Source organism: Zasmidium cellare (assembly GCF_010093935.1).
Source record: "Zasmidium cellare ATCC 36951 unplaced genomic scaffold M409scaffold_26, whole genome shotgun sequence".
Taxonomy (NCBI): domain Eukaryota; kingdom Fungi; phylum Ascomycota; class Dothideomycetes; order Mycosphaerellales; family Mycosphaerellaceae; genus Zasmidium; species Zasmidium cellare.
Window position 1 is genome coordinate 429,776 of NW_022986970.1, and position 14,377 is coordinate 444,152.

A 14,377-nucleotide genomic window follows, 5' to 3' on the forward strand; every position below is an offset into this window, starting at 1 on the left:
CCTCCGTGATCAAGCATGATGTCTCTAGCCAACTCTTCTCTCTCTGGGCAGTCCAGAAGAGAGTGCGATTCTGGTTGGACTTACACAACAGACGCTCGTTCTCATTCGAATTCATTAACAGAGCGTAAGAGTCCAGTCAACCTGGACTTGCTGGCCGGTATACCAGTCGTTCTGATCGCAGCGCATACCGCCAGCAGACGAAACGAACATGTGGTATTGGCCGTGGCAGTCGATGTAGCCGTTGTCGCTGTACTGTTTGATCGAGTCGTTGGTCAGGTCGGCGATATCTGCGTTGCCCACGTAGCCTGTTCCGCCTTGAGTTCGAGCGTTGAAGCAGCCTGAGAATTGTGTTAGCGAAGAATCAATCGAAAAGGGTCCGAAGAGGGTGTTGAGACTCACAAGTTCCGAACGATGCCAGTGTCTCGCCGTTCTGGTCTACTGGCCAGGAGAAGTCGCCTTGGATGTTGGCGACCATCTGCTGGCAGTCTTCTACCGAGGGCTGCTGCTGGTTTTGCGTGAGCTCCACGAATATTGAGAGGCCGCACGCATTGTCTCCTGGGGCGTTGCCAGCGTTGGGGTTGCCATCATCTTGCATCAAGGAGGCTCCTAGAGGGCTCTGCGTAGCGCCACCGCAGATGTAACAGGTGGCAGAGCCCAGGGCAGGCAGGAGGGCGATGATGGCTGCTGCGCTGAAGTACATTTTGGTGATTTGTTGGGCGTTTGAGGTGGACTTGTAGAAGCGAATGTGAAGTGTGAGGCGTTGCTGCTATGCGGACGATGGTCTCTGTTGCTCTGAACGAAACCGAGAATGATCAAAGGGAGGCTCTTTTATACTCTGTCTCCATGGGCTGATCTCTTGAACTCTATTGCGAGCAATCCTGGCAGACGGAATTGGAAGTCTCGTGGCTCCGTCAGGAGGGAGGCTGAGATCCATGTCGATGTTGCCAAACTGACTCTTGGAGTGCTATTTTGTGATGGTTTCCTGGACCGAATTTCTTGAAATCCTCGGTCCAGACGTTCGACGGCCACCGAAATGCTCGATTAGGCTCGGAGGTTGTATAACAACCAAGCGCTTGAGGCTTACGCATTATTGGCGTCAGACTCGTGTTTCAACTTGGGGTGGTCACAATCGGCAGCCAGGTTGTTGGAATGGGCGGTATGATGCCCTCAGCGTTACCTGGTGGTACTCCGGACGATGGCAGATCGGTTCGCCGGTGGTTGATTCTTCAGGCAATAAACGCTCTTCACTGACGGAGTCCTATCACTTGAAGCAATCCATTCTCGAGGAATATTGGCTCTGTGATGTCTCCTCGTTCGAGTTACACCACTGCAGGGAATTGCGTAGAAGGGCTGGTCTTGGAGACTCGATATCAAGTCATGGCACGTGGAGCCACGCAGATGTCACCGGTGCGAGATCCTAGAACCAGTTCCGCCGCTCCCGTTCCTGCATGATCAATATTTAGCAATGTCAAGAGCAACATGCAAGGCGAATAGTGCAACCATGAGCTATGCTCGCGTCAGTCTATTCTTCATACTGTGCAGTTACCATCGACACTCAAACATACCGCACTCGTGAATATGACGATGGTCAATACCTCCCACCCTCCCGCAAACACCTTCCCCGTTGCCATCGCGGCCTGCTGTCGAAAATAGCGAATGGCACCTAGCAGGACCATTCCCAGGGCAGAGCATTGTAGTATGCCGCAGATCGGTTTGCTCAAGACGAAGAAGCCAAAGACAGGATCCGGATGTGGTGAGTGCGTCAAGCGGTAGAGCTGGGCGATGACAGCACCGAGCATGGACAGAGCTACCGATGTTCGAAGGTAGCCAAGAAAGGTGCGTTCATTTGCTGCGAGTTGATCGTCAGTGAATGTTCTGGATGGATACGGTGAGAACGATGCCCTAGCACTGGATGCTGTTGTGATGACGATGCAGCTGAGGTAGTGCGCTGTTGCAGCCAGGAACACGATGTGTTTCGATCCATTGAGTTCACCAGGGAGGCCGGTTCTTCATCCACTTGGTAACGCGTCAGGCACGTCCAACTTAAAGTTGACATCGGCCCATCTTTCTGCTGTGATTGAGACGTCTCTAATTCCAACATCGAAACATGTTCGGGCTTGACACCAGCGGTTGCGACCATTGCGATTTGCCTCAGGACACGACACGGGAGAGCATGGTATGCATCTCTCCGAGGCCTTCGCACTGTACGCGAGAGAAGAGGTTTGTTTGAGAAGGCCTCAATGACGGCGTATAGGATACTACTCACCAAGATGATCTCTGCAATCGACATGTGGTACAGAGATGCGGACATGGCGTCTCCAGAACTTCCTTATGGAATCATACCAGTGCTCTGCTGGCAGCTCAAGACTCAACACGCGATGGTTTGGTGGGCGTTCGACGACTGCCCGCAGCTCTGTAGCCTCCCATTCACGGTCGCTGTCGGTCTCATCGTGCAGGTGTGCAGGTTCTGGCTCGGGGATGTGTCGCACTGGATCGCCAGACGCTTGCTGAGAGTTCCGATGCTCCATTGCTGGACTCTAGAAATGGTGGGCGAATGTGGCATTCAGCCCGCATGGTCTCAGCAGATGGGTTGGCCGTGGGTGGGATTACTCTCGCCGCGGGGGTGGTCCATCCTCTGCTCGTTCTCTTTCCTTCATGTGACGCAAGGGCGGCGTGCCGGCGAACGCTCGACTACGAACATTGGCCGGCTGCGGGATTTAAGGCTTCGGAGGGAGATGAAGAGAGCGAAGGGGACTGAAACATGCCATTGACACTGGATACTGTTGATGGAGCATTGCTATATCACTTCATACGTGTAGGAGTGTGTGCAACAGGCTGTGGAAGAGGAGAAGGTGTAGTTGAACATTCACTCAATGGCGTGATTCGCTTAATACGACCGCGACTTCTGCAGACATGTCTCGCGGTCGCCTATAACGGCCAGCCCACGCGTTCGTGTTGAAGTCTTGAATCGACAGTGGCACTACTACGGCAGCTGCGAATCTGTGAGATGCTTGGTCCCACGAGACATCCGACTCTTGTGCTTTCCATCAAATTTCTGCCTGACTTCCACCCTCACTTCCATGACAACTGGCAATTATTTGATGTCGTGTGCTCCAATGTTCGGCTACTGGCAGGATTGAGTTTCGGCAGTTCGGGCAGGTCGACGCGCAGGATCCGGTTGTCGGACGAGGTGGGTGGTGGCGCTGCCCGTTCTTTTCGGTTTGTCAGGTTCAACCGCAAGATTTGAAACTTCGTTTTCACTCATCTCGTGCTGCCGTGATACTCCCAGCACTCCCGTGCTTCCCCAAGATCCTGCTATAGGGGCGTGACAGAACCCCACCCGACTGCGAACACACCCTCCGCGACGCGAGCCCAGAGCTCATACCTTCACCCGAACATCTCCCCGAACGGCCACCACCTCCATCCATCCACCATGGCCCTCTCCAAGTCGACTCGCATCATCATCCTGCTCGTCATTGATACCGCCTTCTTCTTCCTCGAGCTCATCACCGGATATGCCGTCCACTCGCTCGCCCTCGTCGCCGACTCCTTCCATATGCTCAACGATGTCCTCTCCCTCTGCGTCGGATTGTGGGCTGTCAAGATGGCGAATCGTACCTCCACCCCAAAGATGTACACCTATGGCTACCAGCGTGCCGAGACTCTCGGTGCATTGGTGAATGGCGTCTTCTTGGTGGCTCTGTGCGTAACCATTTTCCTGGACGCCATTCAACGATTCGTGGAACCGCAAGAGGTTAACAACCCCCAGCTCATTCTGATAGTAGGCTGCTTGGGTCTGGCTTCCAACATCGTTGGCCTGGTGCTTTTCCACGACCACGGCCACAGCCACGGAGGAGGGCACAGTCACAGCCAGGGCGAGGAAGGCCACAGCCACGACGTAAGAGACGCTGAGGAAGGACATGCTGGACACATTCATGAGCCATATACCGACGAGCCAACTGGTCATCAGCACCGCGAATCGCGTACCGGCGTGGATGACACCATCCGCAACACGTCCTCGGATCTTGCCCAGCCAGAGACTGCCAACCGCGAGACCACCGCAGTTGAGGATGGATTCGCTGCTAAGACTCAACTGAGTCCACAGAAGAAGCGCAGACATAGCCGCTCTCAATCCAAGGGCTTTGTCAACTATGAAGACTATCCCGGCCCGACTGGATTCAGAAACTCCATCATTGCTGCAGCGCGCATGGATCCTGTTGAATCTGATGAAGGCACTGATACTGAGAATGCTGTCGATCCAGAGCCAGAGACTGCCGACTCTTTCGAGCCTCTGCTCGGTGGTGCCGCACAGAAGGTTGTATATGGCACTACGAACAACAAGAGGAAGTCCTTCGACCACCGAGAGCACAAGCACAACCAGCCACGAGAAGCTGGCAAGGGTGGCGGCCACTCGCACGGCGATCTCAACATGAAGGGCATCTTCCTCCACGTTATGGGTGACGCTCTTGGCAACATTGGTGTCATCGCCACTGCACTGATCATCTGGCTCACGCACTTCCCTGGCCGATTCTACTTCGACCCTGCCATTTCACTCGTCATTACAATCATCATCCTCTGCTCAGCAATTCCGTTGTGCAAGGCAGCGTCACGCATCCTGCTTCAGGCTGTGCCACATGGTATCGAGGTGGATGACATCAGGGACGACATTGAGGACCTTCCGGGCATCGAGAGCTGCCACCACCTGCACGTCTGGCAGCTCAGCGACACCAAGCTGATTGCCAGTCTTCACGTTCGTGTCACTTTCAACTTTAAGGGCGAGGGATCGCAACGTTACATGGAGCTGGCCTCTGCCGTCAGGAAGTGTTTGCATGAGTACGGCATTCACTCATCCACCATCCAGCCAGAGTTCCACCACGAATCCGATCTCGACGAAGAATCCCACCACCACGACGAGGGCTCCCACAGTCACGATGACAGCCCACGCAACGGATCCGTCCGCCGAGCAGCTAGCGAGCGTGGAGATCAGAGCTGCCTTTTGGAGTGCAGTGACGACTGCGGTGGTGGCAAGAGCTGCTGCCCTCCAGCACAGCAGAAGAAGGATGATTCTCATGACGGCCACGGCCATGCTCACTAGATGACGTCTAGACTTCCTTTTCCAAGCTCGACGATATCCCTTTTCACTTCTACATTCACGGCCGAGGCTACTACCGGGCGGCCGGTTTACTTCACGCAGGGTGTTACGGCGCATGCAGAGCAGGGAGAAGCTCAAAAGAAAGGAGATGATGTGTTTAGATGCTATGAGTGTAGATTCACTTTCATGTGTACTGTGTATTAACCACTAGTCCCAGTCTCGATGTCTCCTGTTGTGTGATCCATTCGTTCATTCAAGTTGGCGCTCTTGGTAGGGTGAGGGAGTGATTGATATGTTTCGAAGAGAGCTGCAGGGTCGGAGTGATTCTAAGGTGATGGAGATGGCGTTCTAATCGCCAAGAAAGACGGAATATATATTCATGCTCGGAGTGGATGTCGAGATCTTGTGAAGGCCGTGAACTTGCATGTGCACTCAACTCAAAAGTCGATACAACGCTAGTGATGGCACGTCCCGTCCCGCTTAAGCATCCATCAAAACTTCATTGGGCGCTGCTTCAAATTTGGAGATTGAATCATGCTGGAGCCATTTCTTCAAAGTGAGTAAAATCCAACACCAGCCTTGACCTGAACGCATGATGGCCGACCATAGTGTGAAACGTCGTAGACTCGACAACGGCGACGACGAACACCTCAACATCGCCCCGCGAAGGAACAGACCAAATGACCGCGAGAACCGATCGAAACCTCAGTCTCGAAATGAGAAACCACCTCAAGAATTCGACGGCCCAGAGCCCGGCGTGGAGGAGGAAGACTCGGCCGCCTTAGACCGCGACTGGTACAACTACGGCGAAGATGGAGCCGTTCTAGGCGATGAAACGCACAATCCCTTCGGAGGGACGGAAGACACCACATGGGCGGATCAAGAGCGCGAGCGCGAGCTTTGGGAGAAGAAGCTGGCGTCGAGGAGTAAAGTGAATGCCAAGTTCCTGCAGCGGCAGAAGGACAACGATGCTTGGGAAACGAATCGAATGCTAGCGAGTAGTGTGGCTCAGACGAGGGATCAGTATAGCAACAGTTTCGACGATGAGAATGACGAGACGAGGGTGCATTTGCTGGTGCATGATCTCAAGCCGCCGTTTTTGGATGGCAAGACGGTTTTCACGAAGCAGCTGGAGCCGATCAGTGCGGTGCGGGATCCGCAGAGTGATATGGCTGTGTTTGCGAAGAAGGGGAGTAAAGTGGTCAAGGAGAGACGACAGCAGAAGGAACGGCAGAAGCAAGCGCAGGAGGCGACGGCGATTGCAGGGACCGCGCTGGGGAATATCATGGGCGCGAAAGAGGAGGATACGGATTCGGCGGCGCCGGCGGCGAATGGCGAGGAGGAGCAGAAGACTCAGGGGAATAAGTTTGCGGAGCATATGAAGAAACAGGATAAGGGACAGTCGGACTTCTCACGTTCGAAATCTTTGCGGGAGCAGAGGGAGTATTTGCCTGCTTTTGCTGTGCGGGAGGAGCTTTTGAAGGTGGTGAGGGATAATCAGGTGATTATTGTTGTTGGGCAGACGGGTTCGGGAAAGACGACGCAGTTGACTCAGTTCCTGTATGAAGATGGGTATGCGAAGAGTGGGATGATTGGGTGTACGCAGCCGCGACGAGTGGCTGCCATGTCCGTGGCGAAGCGTGTCAGTGAGGAGATGGAGGTTCCTCTGGGTGGTTTGGTCGGGTATGCTATTCGATTCGAGGACTGCACCAGTAAGGAGACTACGATCAAGTACATGACGGACGGTGTACTCCTTAGAGAGTCTTTGACGAACCCGGATCTGGACCAGTACAGCTGCATTATCATGGACGAGGCGCACGAGAGAGCGTTGAATACGGATGTTCTGATGGGGTTGATCAAGAAGGTTCTTGCGAGGAGGAGAGATCTCAAACTCATCGTCACGTCTGCGACGATGAACGCTGAGCGGTTCTCGAGATTTTATGGCGGCGCGCCGGAGTTCTTCATCCCTGGACGAACCTTTCCTGTGGATATTCAGTACTCGAGATCGCCCTGCGAAGACTATGTGGATAGCGCCGTACGGCAAGTCTTGGCCATTCATGTCAGTCAGCCCACAGGAGATATCCTTGTCTTCATGACAGGGCAAGAGGATATCGAGGTGACTTGCGAGCTTGTGGCCGAACGTCTAGCTCAGCTTAATGATCCCCCAAAGCTCAGCATCTTACCCATCTACTCCCAGATGCCGGCAGACCTGCAAGCCAAGATCTTCGACCGAGCGGCGCCGGGTGCCAGAAAAGTCATTGTTGCCACGAATATTGCCGAGACGTCTTTGACGGTCGATGGTATCATGTACGTGGTCGACTGCGGTTTCAGTAAGCTGAAGGTCTACAATCCTCGCATGGGAATGGATACACTGCAGATTACGCCTATCAGTCAAGCAAACGCTTCGCAGCGAGCCGGTCGTGCTGGACGTACTGGTCCGGGTAAAGCATTCCACCTCTACACAGAACGGGCGTTTAAGGAAGAGTTCTATATCGCCGCAATCCCCGAAATTCAACGGACCAACCTGGCCAACACTGTACTTCTGCTTAAGAGTCTTGGTGTCAAGGACCTCCTTGACTTTGACTTTATGGACCCGCCTCCACAAGATACCATCACGACCTCTCTCTTCGACTTGTGGGCTCTGGGCGCCCTCACCAATCTGGGAGAATTAACAGATCTCGGACGACAAATGACCTCCTACCCAATGGACCCGTCCCTGGCCAAGCTTGTCATCACGTCCTCCACTATCTACCGCTGCAGCGAAGAGATCGTCACCATCGTCGCCATGCTCTCCGTCCCTTCCGTCTTCTACCGCCCCAAAGAACGCCTCGAAGAAGCCGACGCCGCTCGCGAGAAATTCTTTGTCCACGACTCCGACCACCTCACCCTCCTCACCGTCTACCAACAATGGGTCGCCAACGGCTGCAAAGACGGCTGGTGCGTCAAACACTTCCTCCACCCGAAAGCCCTCCGTCGAGCCCAGGAAATCCGCCAGCAAATCACCGACATCATGTCCTCGAGCAAAATGGAAATCGTCTCTTGCGGCTACGACCTCGATATTGTGAGGCAATGCATCTGCAGCGGCTACTACCACCAAGCCGCCAAACGCAAAGGCCTCGGCGAGTACGTCAACCTCCGCACGTCCGTCACAATGGCCCTGCACCCGACCAGCGCGCTCTACAACTCCGGCGATCCACCCGACTACGTCGTCTACCACGAACTCATCCTCACGAGCAAAGAGTACATGTCCGTCGCGACGGCGGTGGATGCGCACTGGCTGGCGGATCTGGGCGGGGTGTTTTATAGCGTCAAGGAGAAGGGGTATAGTGCCATCCAGGGACGGAGGGAGATGGAGTTTTCGAAGAAAGCGGAGTTGGAGGCGGAGATTGTGAGGGATCGGGCGAGGCAGAGGGCGGAGGAGGAGAGGGAGAAGAAGATGGCGGGTGGGGGGAAGGGTGTTGGTGGGAGTGTGGTTGTGGCGGGGAAGAGTGCGGTTAAGAGGCCTGGTGGTGCTGGGAAGGGGTCTGCTGTTGTTAGGCCGACAGTTGGGGGAAGGAGAAGGGGGATATAAAACTATTAAAGTCATCTATGAAGTATGCGCTGAACGCTGCATGTTGTATGGCGTACAAATACAATAAATCTTCACATAATCCAACATCAACACAGCACTTTACTGCCTCAACGGCTCATGACTCTCCCTCACCCCACCATCACCACCCTCACTCCCATCCCTCCCCTCCTCCGCCCTCCTCTCCGCAACCTTCCCTTCATCCGCATGCTTCGCCGGATCAAACACATACATCGCAAACTCCAACCCGACCGTCCTCTTCACAAACACTGGCAACCTCTTCCAGATCGCGGGTGGCATCGGAATCAGAATACTCGTGTCGTGCAGGTACTGCGCGTAGGCCTCCCATCCGACGCCCTTTTCGTAGCGTTTCTTGGCCCCCGGGCGTTCTTGCAGCGGCAGGCCCGAGACGAACATTAGGAGGGTTGTGAGCAGGATCCAGCCGACGCAGGAGGCGTAGAGGGCGGCGTAGGCGCCGGAGCTGGAGGGGACAGTGCCGTAGGAGGCGGGGGTGACGGCGATCATGTAGATTGCTTGGGGGAGATGTTAGCTTGTTGGGATGTGTGGGAAGGGGTGGAGGGTGTAGGACTTACAGACTTGCACGAGGATCTCACCTGCGTAATTAGGGTGGCGACTGTACTTGAAGAAACCCACATTACACACCGCACCAGGCTCCTTCCCAGGCCCCATCTTAAACCGATACTTCTGCACGTCCGCGATAGCCTCCATCAGAAACGCCACCGTGAAGAAAATCACCCCGATAATATCCGTCGCCTTCCCGAAGCTCGGCTGGCGGTACCGCAGCACATTCGGCGAATTGAGCACCGTCACCGGCATGCTCACCGTCCAGACCCAGATCATCTGGAAAACCCAAAAGCCCAGGAATGGAAAGAATTTATCGCGCTTATCGTCAAACCGATCATCCTTGCCGGTTTTCAAGATCCTGAAGAGCAGGAACCCGGATAATCTCGTGGCCCAGAGGATCAGAAAGATGGAGGTTACGATCTGGCGCGCGGTGGTGGTGCCGCTGAAGCAGAGGGTCAGGATGGCGAGGAGGACGAAGTTGGAGCCGCCCATGAAGTCGGTGAGTTTGTCGAATTTGAAGGTGAAGGCGAGGGAGAAGCCGATTAGTTGGTAGGCGATGGTGATGAGGAGGGTTATGCTGAGGTAGTAGTTGTCGAGGACGTGGATGGGGGAGTAGAGGGCCATGGTGATGGGTGGTATGCCTCTTAGCAGGCGGGTGTTGGTTGGGATGTTCTTCTTGTCCTTTGTTTAGTCCTTCGGGCGTTTATTGATGTGGCCAGGGATGCTCAAGGACAATTGTTTTCTGCGAGGATTGTACTCAATTATAGATCCACCTGAGGCTGAGATTATCACAATGACGATTGCATCTTCTCCCTACGGTCGTAGGTGTCCGGACGGTCGAGACTCCGGGCAATAGGTTTGTGTGGTGTTGTTGTTCCAACTGCTCGTCCAACGTCATAGACTTCCTGGCCCTAAAGTTCAGCGGCCAGAAATGCCCGGATCGGCGCTAGCCGAGAAGGAGCGGGTTCGCGAAGTTCCTCCAAACTCTAAATTTCGCGGCCGGCTTTCTTTCGACGTCGCGTCTTCCAGACCTCTTCCCATTACCAACCATCACCAAAACCATCTCCCGCCCAACAACCGCGCGCCATCCGAGCATCAACCGCCAAGATGGCCGGTAAAGGGGCGCAGAGACGCAACAACGTCAAGAAAGCGAAGATCAAGCAAGAGGCCAAGAAACAGGCCAAGCGGCATCAACAATTCCTCGCCACCATGCCCAAGATCACAGAGGTAACTGATCATCTTAGCACGTACTCAAGGTAAGTACTGACTTTCTCACGTTAAAGGAAGATCTTCTCAACTTTCAAATTACACACTTTGGCGATGACACGCGACCGGAGAGGTGGTTTGTGCCAGCGGAGGAAGCACTCAATTTTGAACCCCCAGAGCCGGATGATGACTTGGGTTATTATGATGATGGTGTCAAGCGTACTCTCACCGATGAGCAGATTGCCATCTTTAAGAGGTCCGAGTTGTGGCAGATTCAGCGGGAACAGCAGCGAGAGAAGGAGGAAGAGACTGAACAGCGCGAGTTTGAGGAAGGCGTTATTAAGAGGGCGGCGTCACCTGCTTCCGAGTCGAGTTTGGAGGACGAGTTGCTGGCTTATGCGAATATTCAGAGGAAGCAAAAGTCGCCTTCGCCGCCTCCACAGGATTCGAAGCTCTCGCTACTGGTGACACAGGAGTCAAACGCACAAGAGTCAAATCCTCGGAAGTCGAATCCTCGAAAGCCCAGCACTGAGCGCAGTGGAAGCGAAGCCTCTACTGTCTCCAAGAATCGCAAGCGATCGGAGGAAGTGCCATACGATCAGAGGCACAAGCGTAAGTGGGAAGCATACATCGAGGAGGTTGATCCAAACGAGGGTTCGCTTACACACCGACGGTTGGTCCGAGAACTTGACAATCAGCAGACTGAAAGCATCGAGATGGACTATTGATTAATATATACATCTCTGGATTTTGATTCCAAGGTATGTTGGCACATACCGCACTTCCCTCGCCAATGCCGATGATTAAAACATAACGCACTACTATCTATTGAGCTTCGGCCCTGATTGTTTTACACCAAGATCACTGAGGATACTCAAAACCTCGCGTACTCGAACACATTGCTTGGAGTATATTTTGCTAACTGCGTATTCAGGCTACACTCGCAACAACGTCATGAGGAGACAGAACTCTTCACTGGAGGTGGAAGCACGTCCAGCTTCGAGCACACAATCATAACCCAGGAAACTATGGAGTAAGTACATTATCAACACTTCCCCAGCTCCCTTTCTAATGATGAAAAACTTTTTGTCATCCTTAGACGTAAATCCTCGCAAGATTACCGTCGTTGGTTGGGGTCTTTTGACATCTAGCCACTCGGAATCTTGTGTTGGGTGCTGTCGACCTTAATCTTCTCTCTGATCCTCAACCTATCACACCGTGCATGCTTTCGACGCTTTGAAAGGGCTGTGCTGATCTTGAAAACAGGACATCTCTATGGGTTCCGCATCCGCATAATTGTACACCTTCGTTTCCCAGATTCTCATTGGTTGCTATCGGTCACCGCTGAAGATACAGCATATCTAGGCAGGCTTCCAGCTGCCAAGTCGTGTAATGCACGTGTCACTGGGTTGGGCAGGAATGCTTGCATGCGACGAACACCAGCTGATAGATTTACCCCTGTAGGATTGGTTGGAAACAGTGGTTGGCTGTGTGAGAACGCCACGCATGCGCTTCAGCTTGCACAACATGTCGCATTTGATCGGCATGCCGTGAAAGCGAACAGCATCCGCACGATCGAGTGTCTACCATTCATGACAACTGGCCTTCACCGTGGGTGATTAAATTCGCTCTCAATTGGGGAGAAGTATAATGGATCGCCAAGTTGCACACAAGGGTGACAGCAATCGAAATGCCGGCCGCACGGAATGGCAACAACTCGACGATGCAACATTGCACAGACTAAACGAAGAGTCTCGCCCTGAAATCGCACCTCACACATGCAGTTTCTGTCAGAAGCTATGCATTGATGCGAACCGCAACGGAGCACACCTCATGAGCTTCGAGAACGGCAAAGAAACAGCAGTCACCTTGGCTGAGTGTGTCCGCGCAGCTCGCAACGATTGTGTATTCTGTGTCTATTTATTGGCTCTTGATGGAGACCTTCGCGGGCTGTCCTTGGAAACTGTTGCCGAACTTGTCGCGATAAGCAAATCCAGGCCCATCTTGTGCGCCCCAAATTTCGATAAAGCAGACGACGGTCCCTACCTCTACGTAACCCGTAACTTATGGACCGACCAGGGGGATTACCAACCATACATACGTAAATTTCAGCTGTACACAGCCCCAAAGGCATTGCGCTCGCATTCTAAGCTGGCCAGTGGGAATATGCATACGGAGCAGCTGCTGAATGGCTTCCTACCCCCGAATCTCCTTCCGGACTCTTATCTATCAGAGCGAAGGGCTCGCAGATGGTTAGCCCAGTGCGAACATTCTCATTCTCGGTGTCGAGCACGTCAAGGAACGTTTAGGCCGAAGAGGCTGTTAGAAATATCTCGTGACGGCCAGGTGGTGCGACTCCAACATGACCACGCCACTTCGACTCGCTATGTCACTCTAAGCTACTGCTGGGGCGGAAACTATCCGGGCAAAGCCACCAAGGCTAATATACACGCTCTCAGGCACTTTTTCAACGCGGAAGACCTGCCTGCAAGCATTCGAGATGGAGTAAAGATGGCTTCCAAGCTCGGTTTCCATTTCATCTGGGTCGACGCTCTTTGCATTGTGCAAGATGATGATCAGGATATCAGCGAGCAAATTGCACAGATCCATAAAATCTATACCAGCTCCACCCTTACTATCGCAGCATCGAGTGCCTTGAACAGTTGGGAAGGGTTTCTGCATGCTCGAACCGCATGGAGACCATCGCTCGTGAACTTTCGGTCTTACTCCGGGGAGCTTGTCCCAGTACTTGCAGTTCCAACAGAGGTGGACCGCGACCGATTCATCAACACCAATCCTCTCTTCACAAGAGCCTGGGCATATCAGGAGATCCAAGTTACCACGAGAGTTCTGTCTTTCGGCTCGCGAAACACTGCCTTCTTCTGCCGGGAGTCAGAACACATGGATGGAGGCAGTTACAAACTGGATTTCGGCAACTACCTCAAACAGGGAGTCTCGGCCTCGGGGTTCCTCAATGCCGGAATGAAAAGTCTAGACTCTGCGAGACATCCAAAGGCTTGGACCGACATAGTGACGACGTACACTGAACTTGGACTTTCTGTGGCCTCTGACAAGCTTCCGGCTCTTGCTGCATTAGCCGAAGAGTATGGGAAACGATTGTGGTTGACGAAGTACCTCGCCGGCCTATGGGCGGAGGATCTCCAATGGCAGCTGATGTGGGAAAGAGCCTCTTTCGATTCGCCGACAACACGACCTCCTATATACTGTGGGCCATCCTGGTCTTGGTGCTCGGTCGTTGGACCGATCACCTTCCGACACGATTACAAGAAACTGTCGGATCTAGAGCTTCTTTGTTCGACGGAGGCTGCATCCACAACCCCGTGTTCAGGAAACCACATCTTCGGTCAAGTCAGCCGAGGCACATTGATCCTTAAAGGTCGGACGAGGGATTTGATTTGGCTCAATCGACAAGATGGGACGTGGTTCGCCCGTGTCCCTGAGAGTCGATCTAAGAAGTTCTACGGCGTTGGCCCGCTGGGCGCTGACAGACGCTTGGAAGTCAAGCCTGATGTCCCGAGCGAATGGCCTCCTGACACAGAAATCGCGCTGCGTGCCGTGGAAATTGTCCGTTTTCGTGACCACGTGAATGACCGCTATGACTGGAAATTCACACGCGCTCTGCTGCTTCACCGGGTAGAGGGCGATGATGTGTACCGACGTGCCGGAATGCTTCATGTCGATATTGAGACAGGCAAGGACGAAGACTGGTTTGATGAGGGCTCCACGATGATGGAGGTGACCATTGTTTGAGAGAGCAGTACGCTGAGATCGTGCACGACAGCTTTCAGCCGCAGAAATGTCAAGGTCTTCGACAAGGCACAACTTTGTTTCGAATGCGACCACAAGGCTTCACGTGAGAACTACTAGGGATATCGTCAGGGTCAGGGACCTAGTACCTACACGAT

At 53.6% G+C, this 14,377-nt stretch overlaps 6 protein-coding genes across 6 annotated transcripts; 3 read left to right on the top strand and 3 right to left on the bottom strand.

Moving 5' to 3' along the window:
- Positions 1-114: 114 nt before the first annotated feature.
- Positions 115-700, bottom strand: M409DRAFT_56724 (uncharacterized protein; the record flags this gene model as incomplete). Its single annotated transcript, XM_033813382.1, has 2 exons — positions 115-338; positions 400-700. 2 exons carry the CDS (start codon positions 698-700, stop codon positions 115-117), a joined length of 525 nt encoding a protein of 174 aa, XP_033665353.1.
- A 752-nt stretch (positions 701-1,452) lies between these two features.
- On the bottom strand, positions 1,453-2,528 carry M409DRAFT_67957 (uncharacterized protein; the record flags this gene model as incomplete). Its single annotated transcript, XM_033817629.1, has 3 exons — positions 1,453-1,506; positions 1,566-1,849; positions 2,267-2,528. 3 exons carry the CDS (start codon positions 2,526-2,528, stop codon positions 1,453-1,455), a joined length of 600 nt encoding a protein of 199 aa, XP_033665354.1.
- A 905-nt stretch (positions 2,529-3,433) lies between these two features.
- Positions 3,434-5,095, top strand: M409DRAFT_25343 (uncharacterized protein; the record flags this gene model as incomplete). The annotated part of the gene is made up of 1 exon (XM_033807644.1): positions 3,434-5,095. The coding sequence occupies one exon, from the start codon at positions 3,434-3,436 to the stop codon at positions 5,093-5,095; it is 1,662 nt and encodes a 553-aa protein (XP_033665355.1).
- A 3,667-nt stretch (positions 5,096-8,762) lies between these two features.
- On the bottom strand, positions 8,763-9,869 carry M409DRAFT_25345 (uncharacterized protein; the record flags this gene model as incomplete). Its single annotated transcript, XM_033807645.1, has 2 exons — positions 8,763-9,193; positions 9,254-9,869. 2 exons carry the CDS (start codon positions 9,867-9,869, stop codon positions 8,763-8,765), a joined length of 1,047 nt encoding a protein of 348 aa, XP_033665356.1.
- Positions 9,870-10,352: 483 nt separating this feature from the next.
- On the top strand, positions 10,353-11,179 carry M409DRAFT_67961 (uncharacterized protein; the record flags this gene model as incomplete). Its single annotated transcript, XM_033817630.1, has 2 exons — positions 10,353-10,472; positions 10,529-11,179. The coding sequence occupies 2 exons, from the start codon at positions 10,353-10,355 to the stop codon at positions 11,177-11,179; spliced, it is 771 nt and encodes a 256-aa protein (XP_033665357.1).
- A 922-nt stretch (positions 11,180-12,101) lies between these two features.
- On the top strand, positions 12,102-14,222 carry M409DRAFT_56730 (uncharacterized protein; the record flags this gene model as incomplete). The annotated part of the gene is made up of 1 exon (XM_033813383.1): positions 12,102-14,222. The coding sequence occupies one exon, from the start codon at positions 12,102-12,104 to the stop codon at positions 14,220-14,222; it is 2,121 nt and encodes a 706-aa protein (XP_033665358.1).
- Between the last annotated feature and the right edge of the window lie 155 nt (positions 14,223-14,377).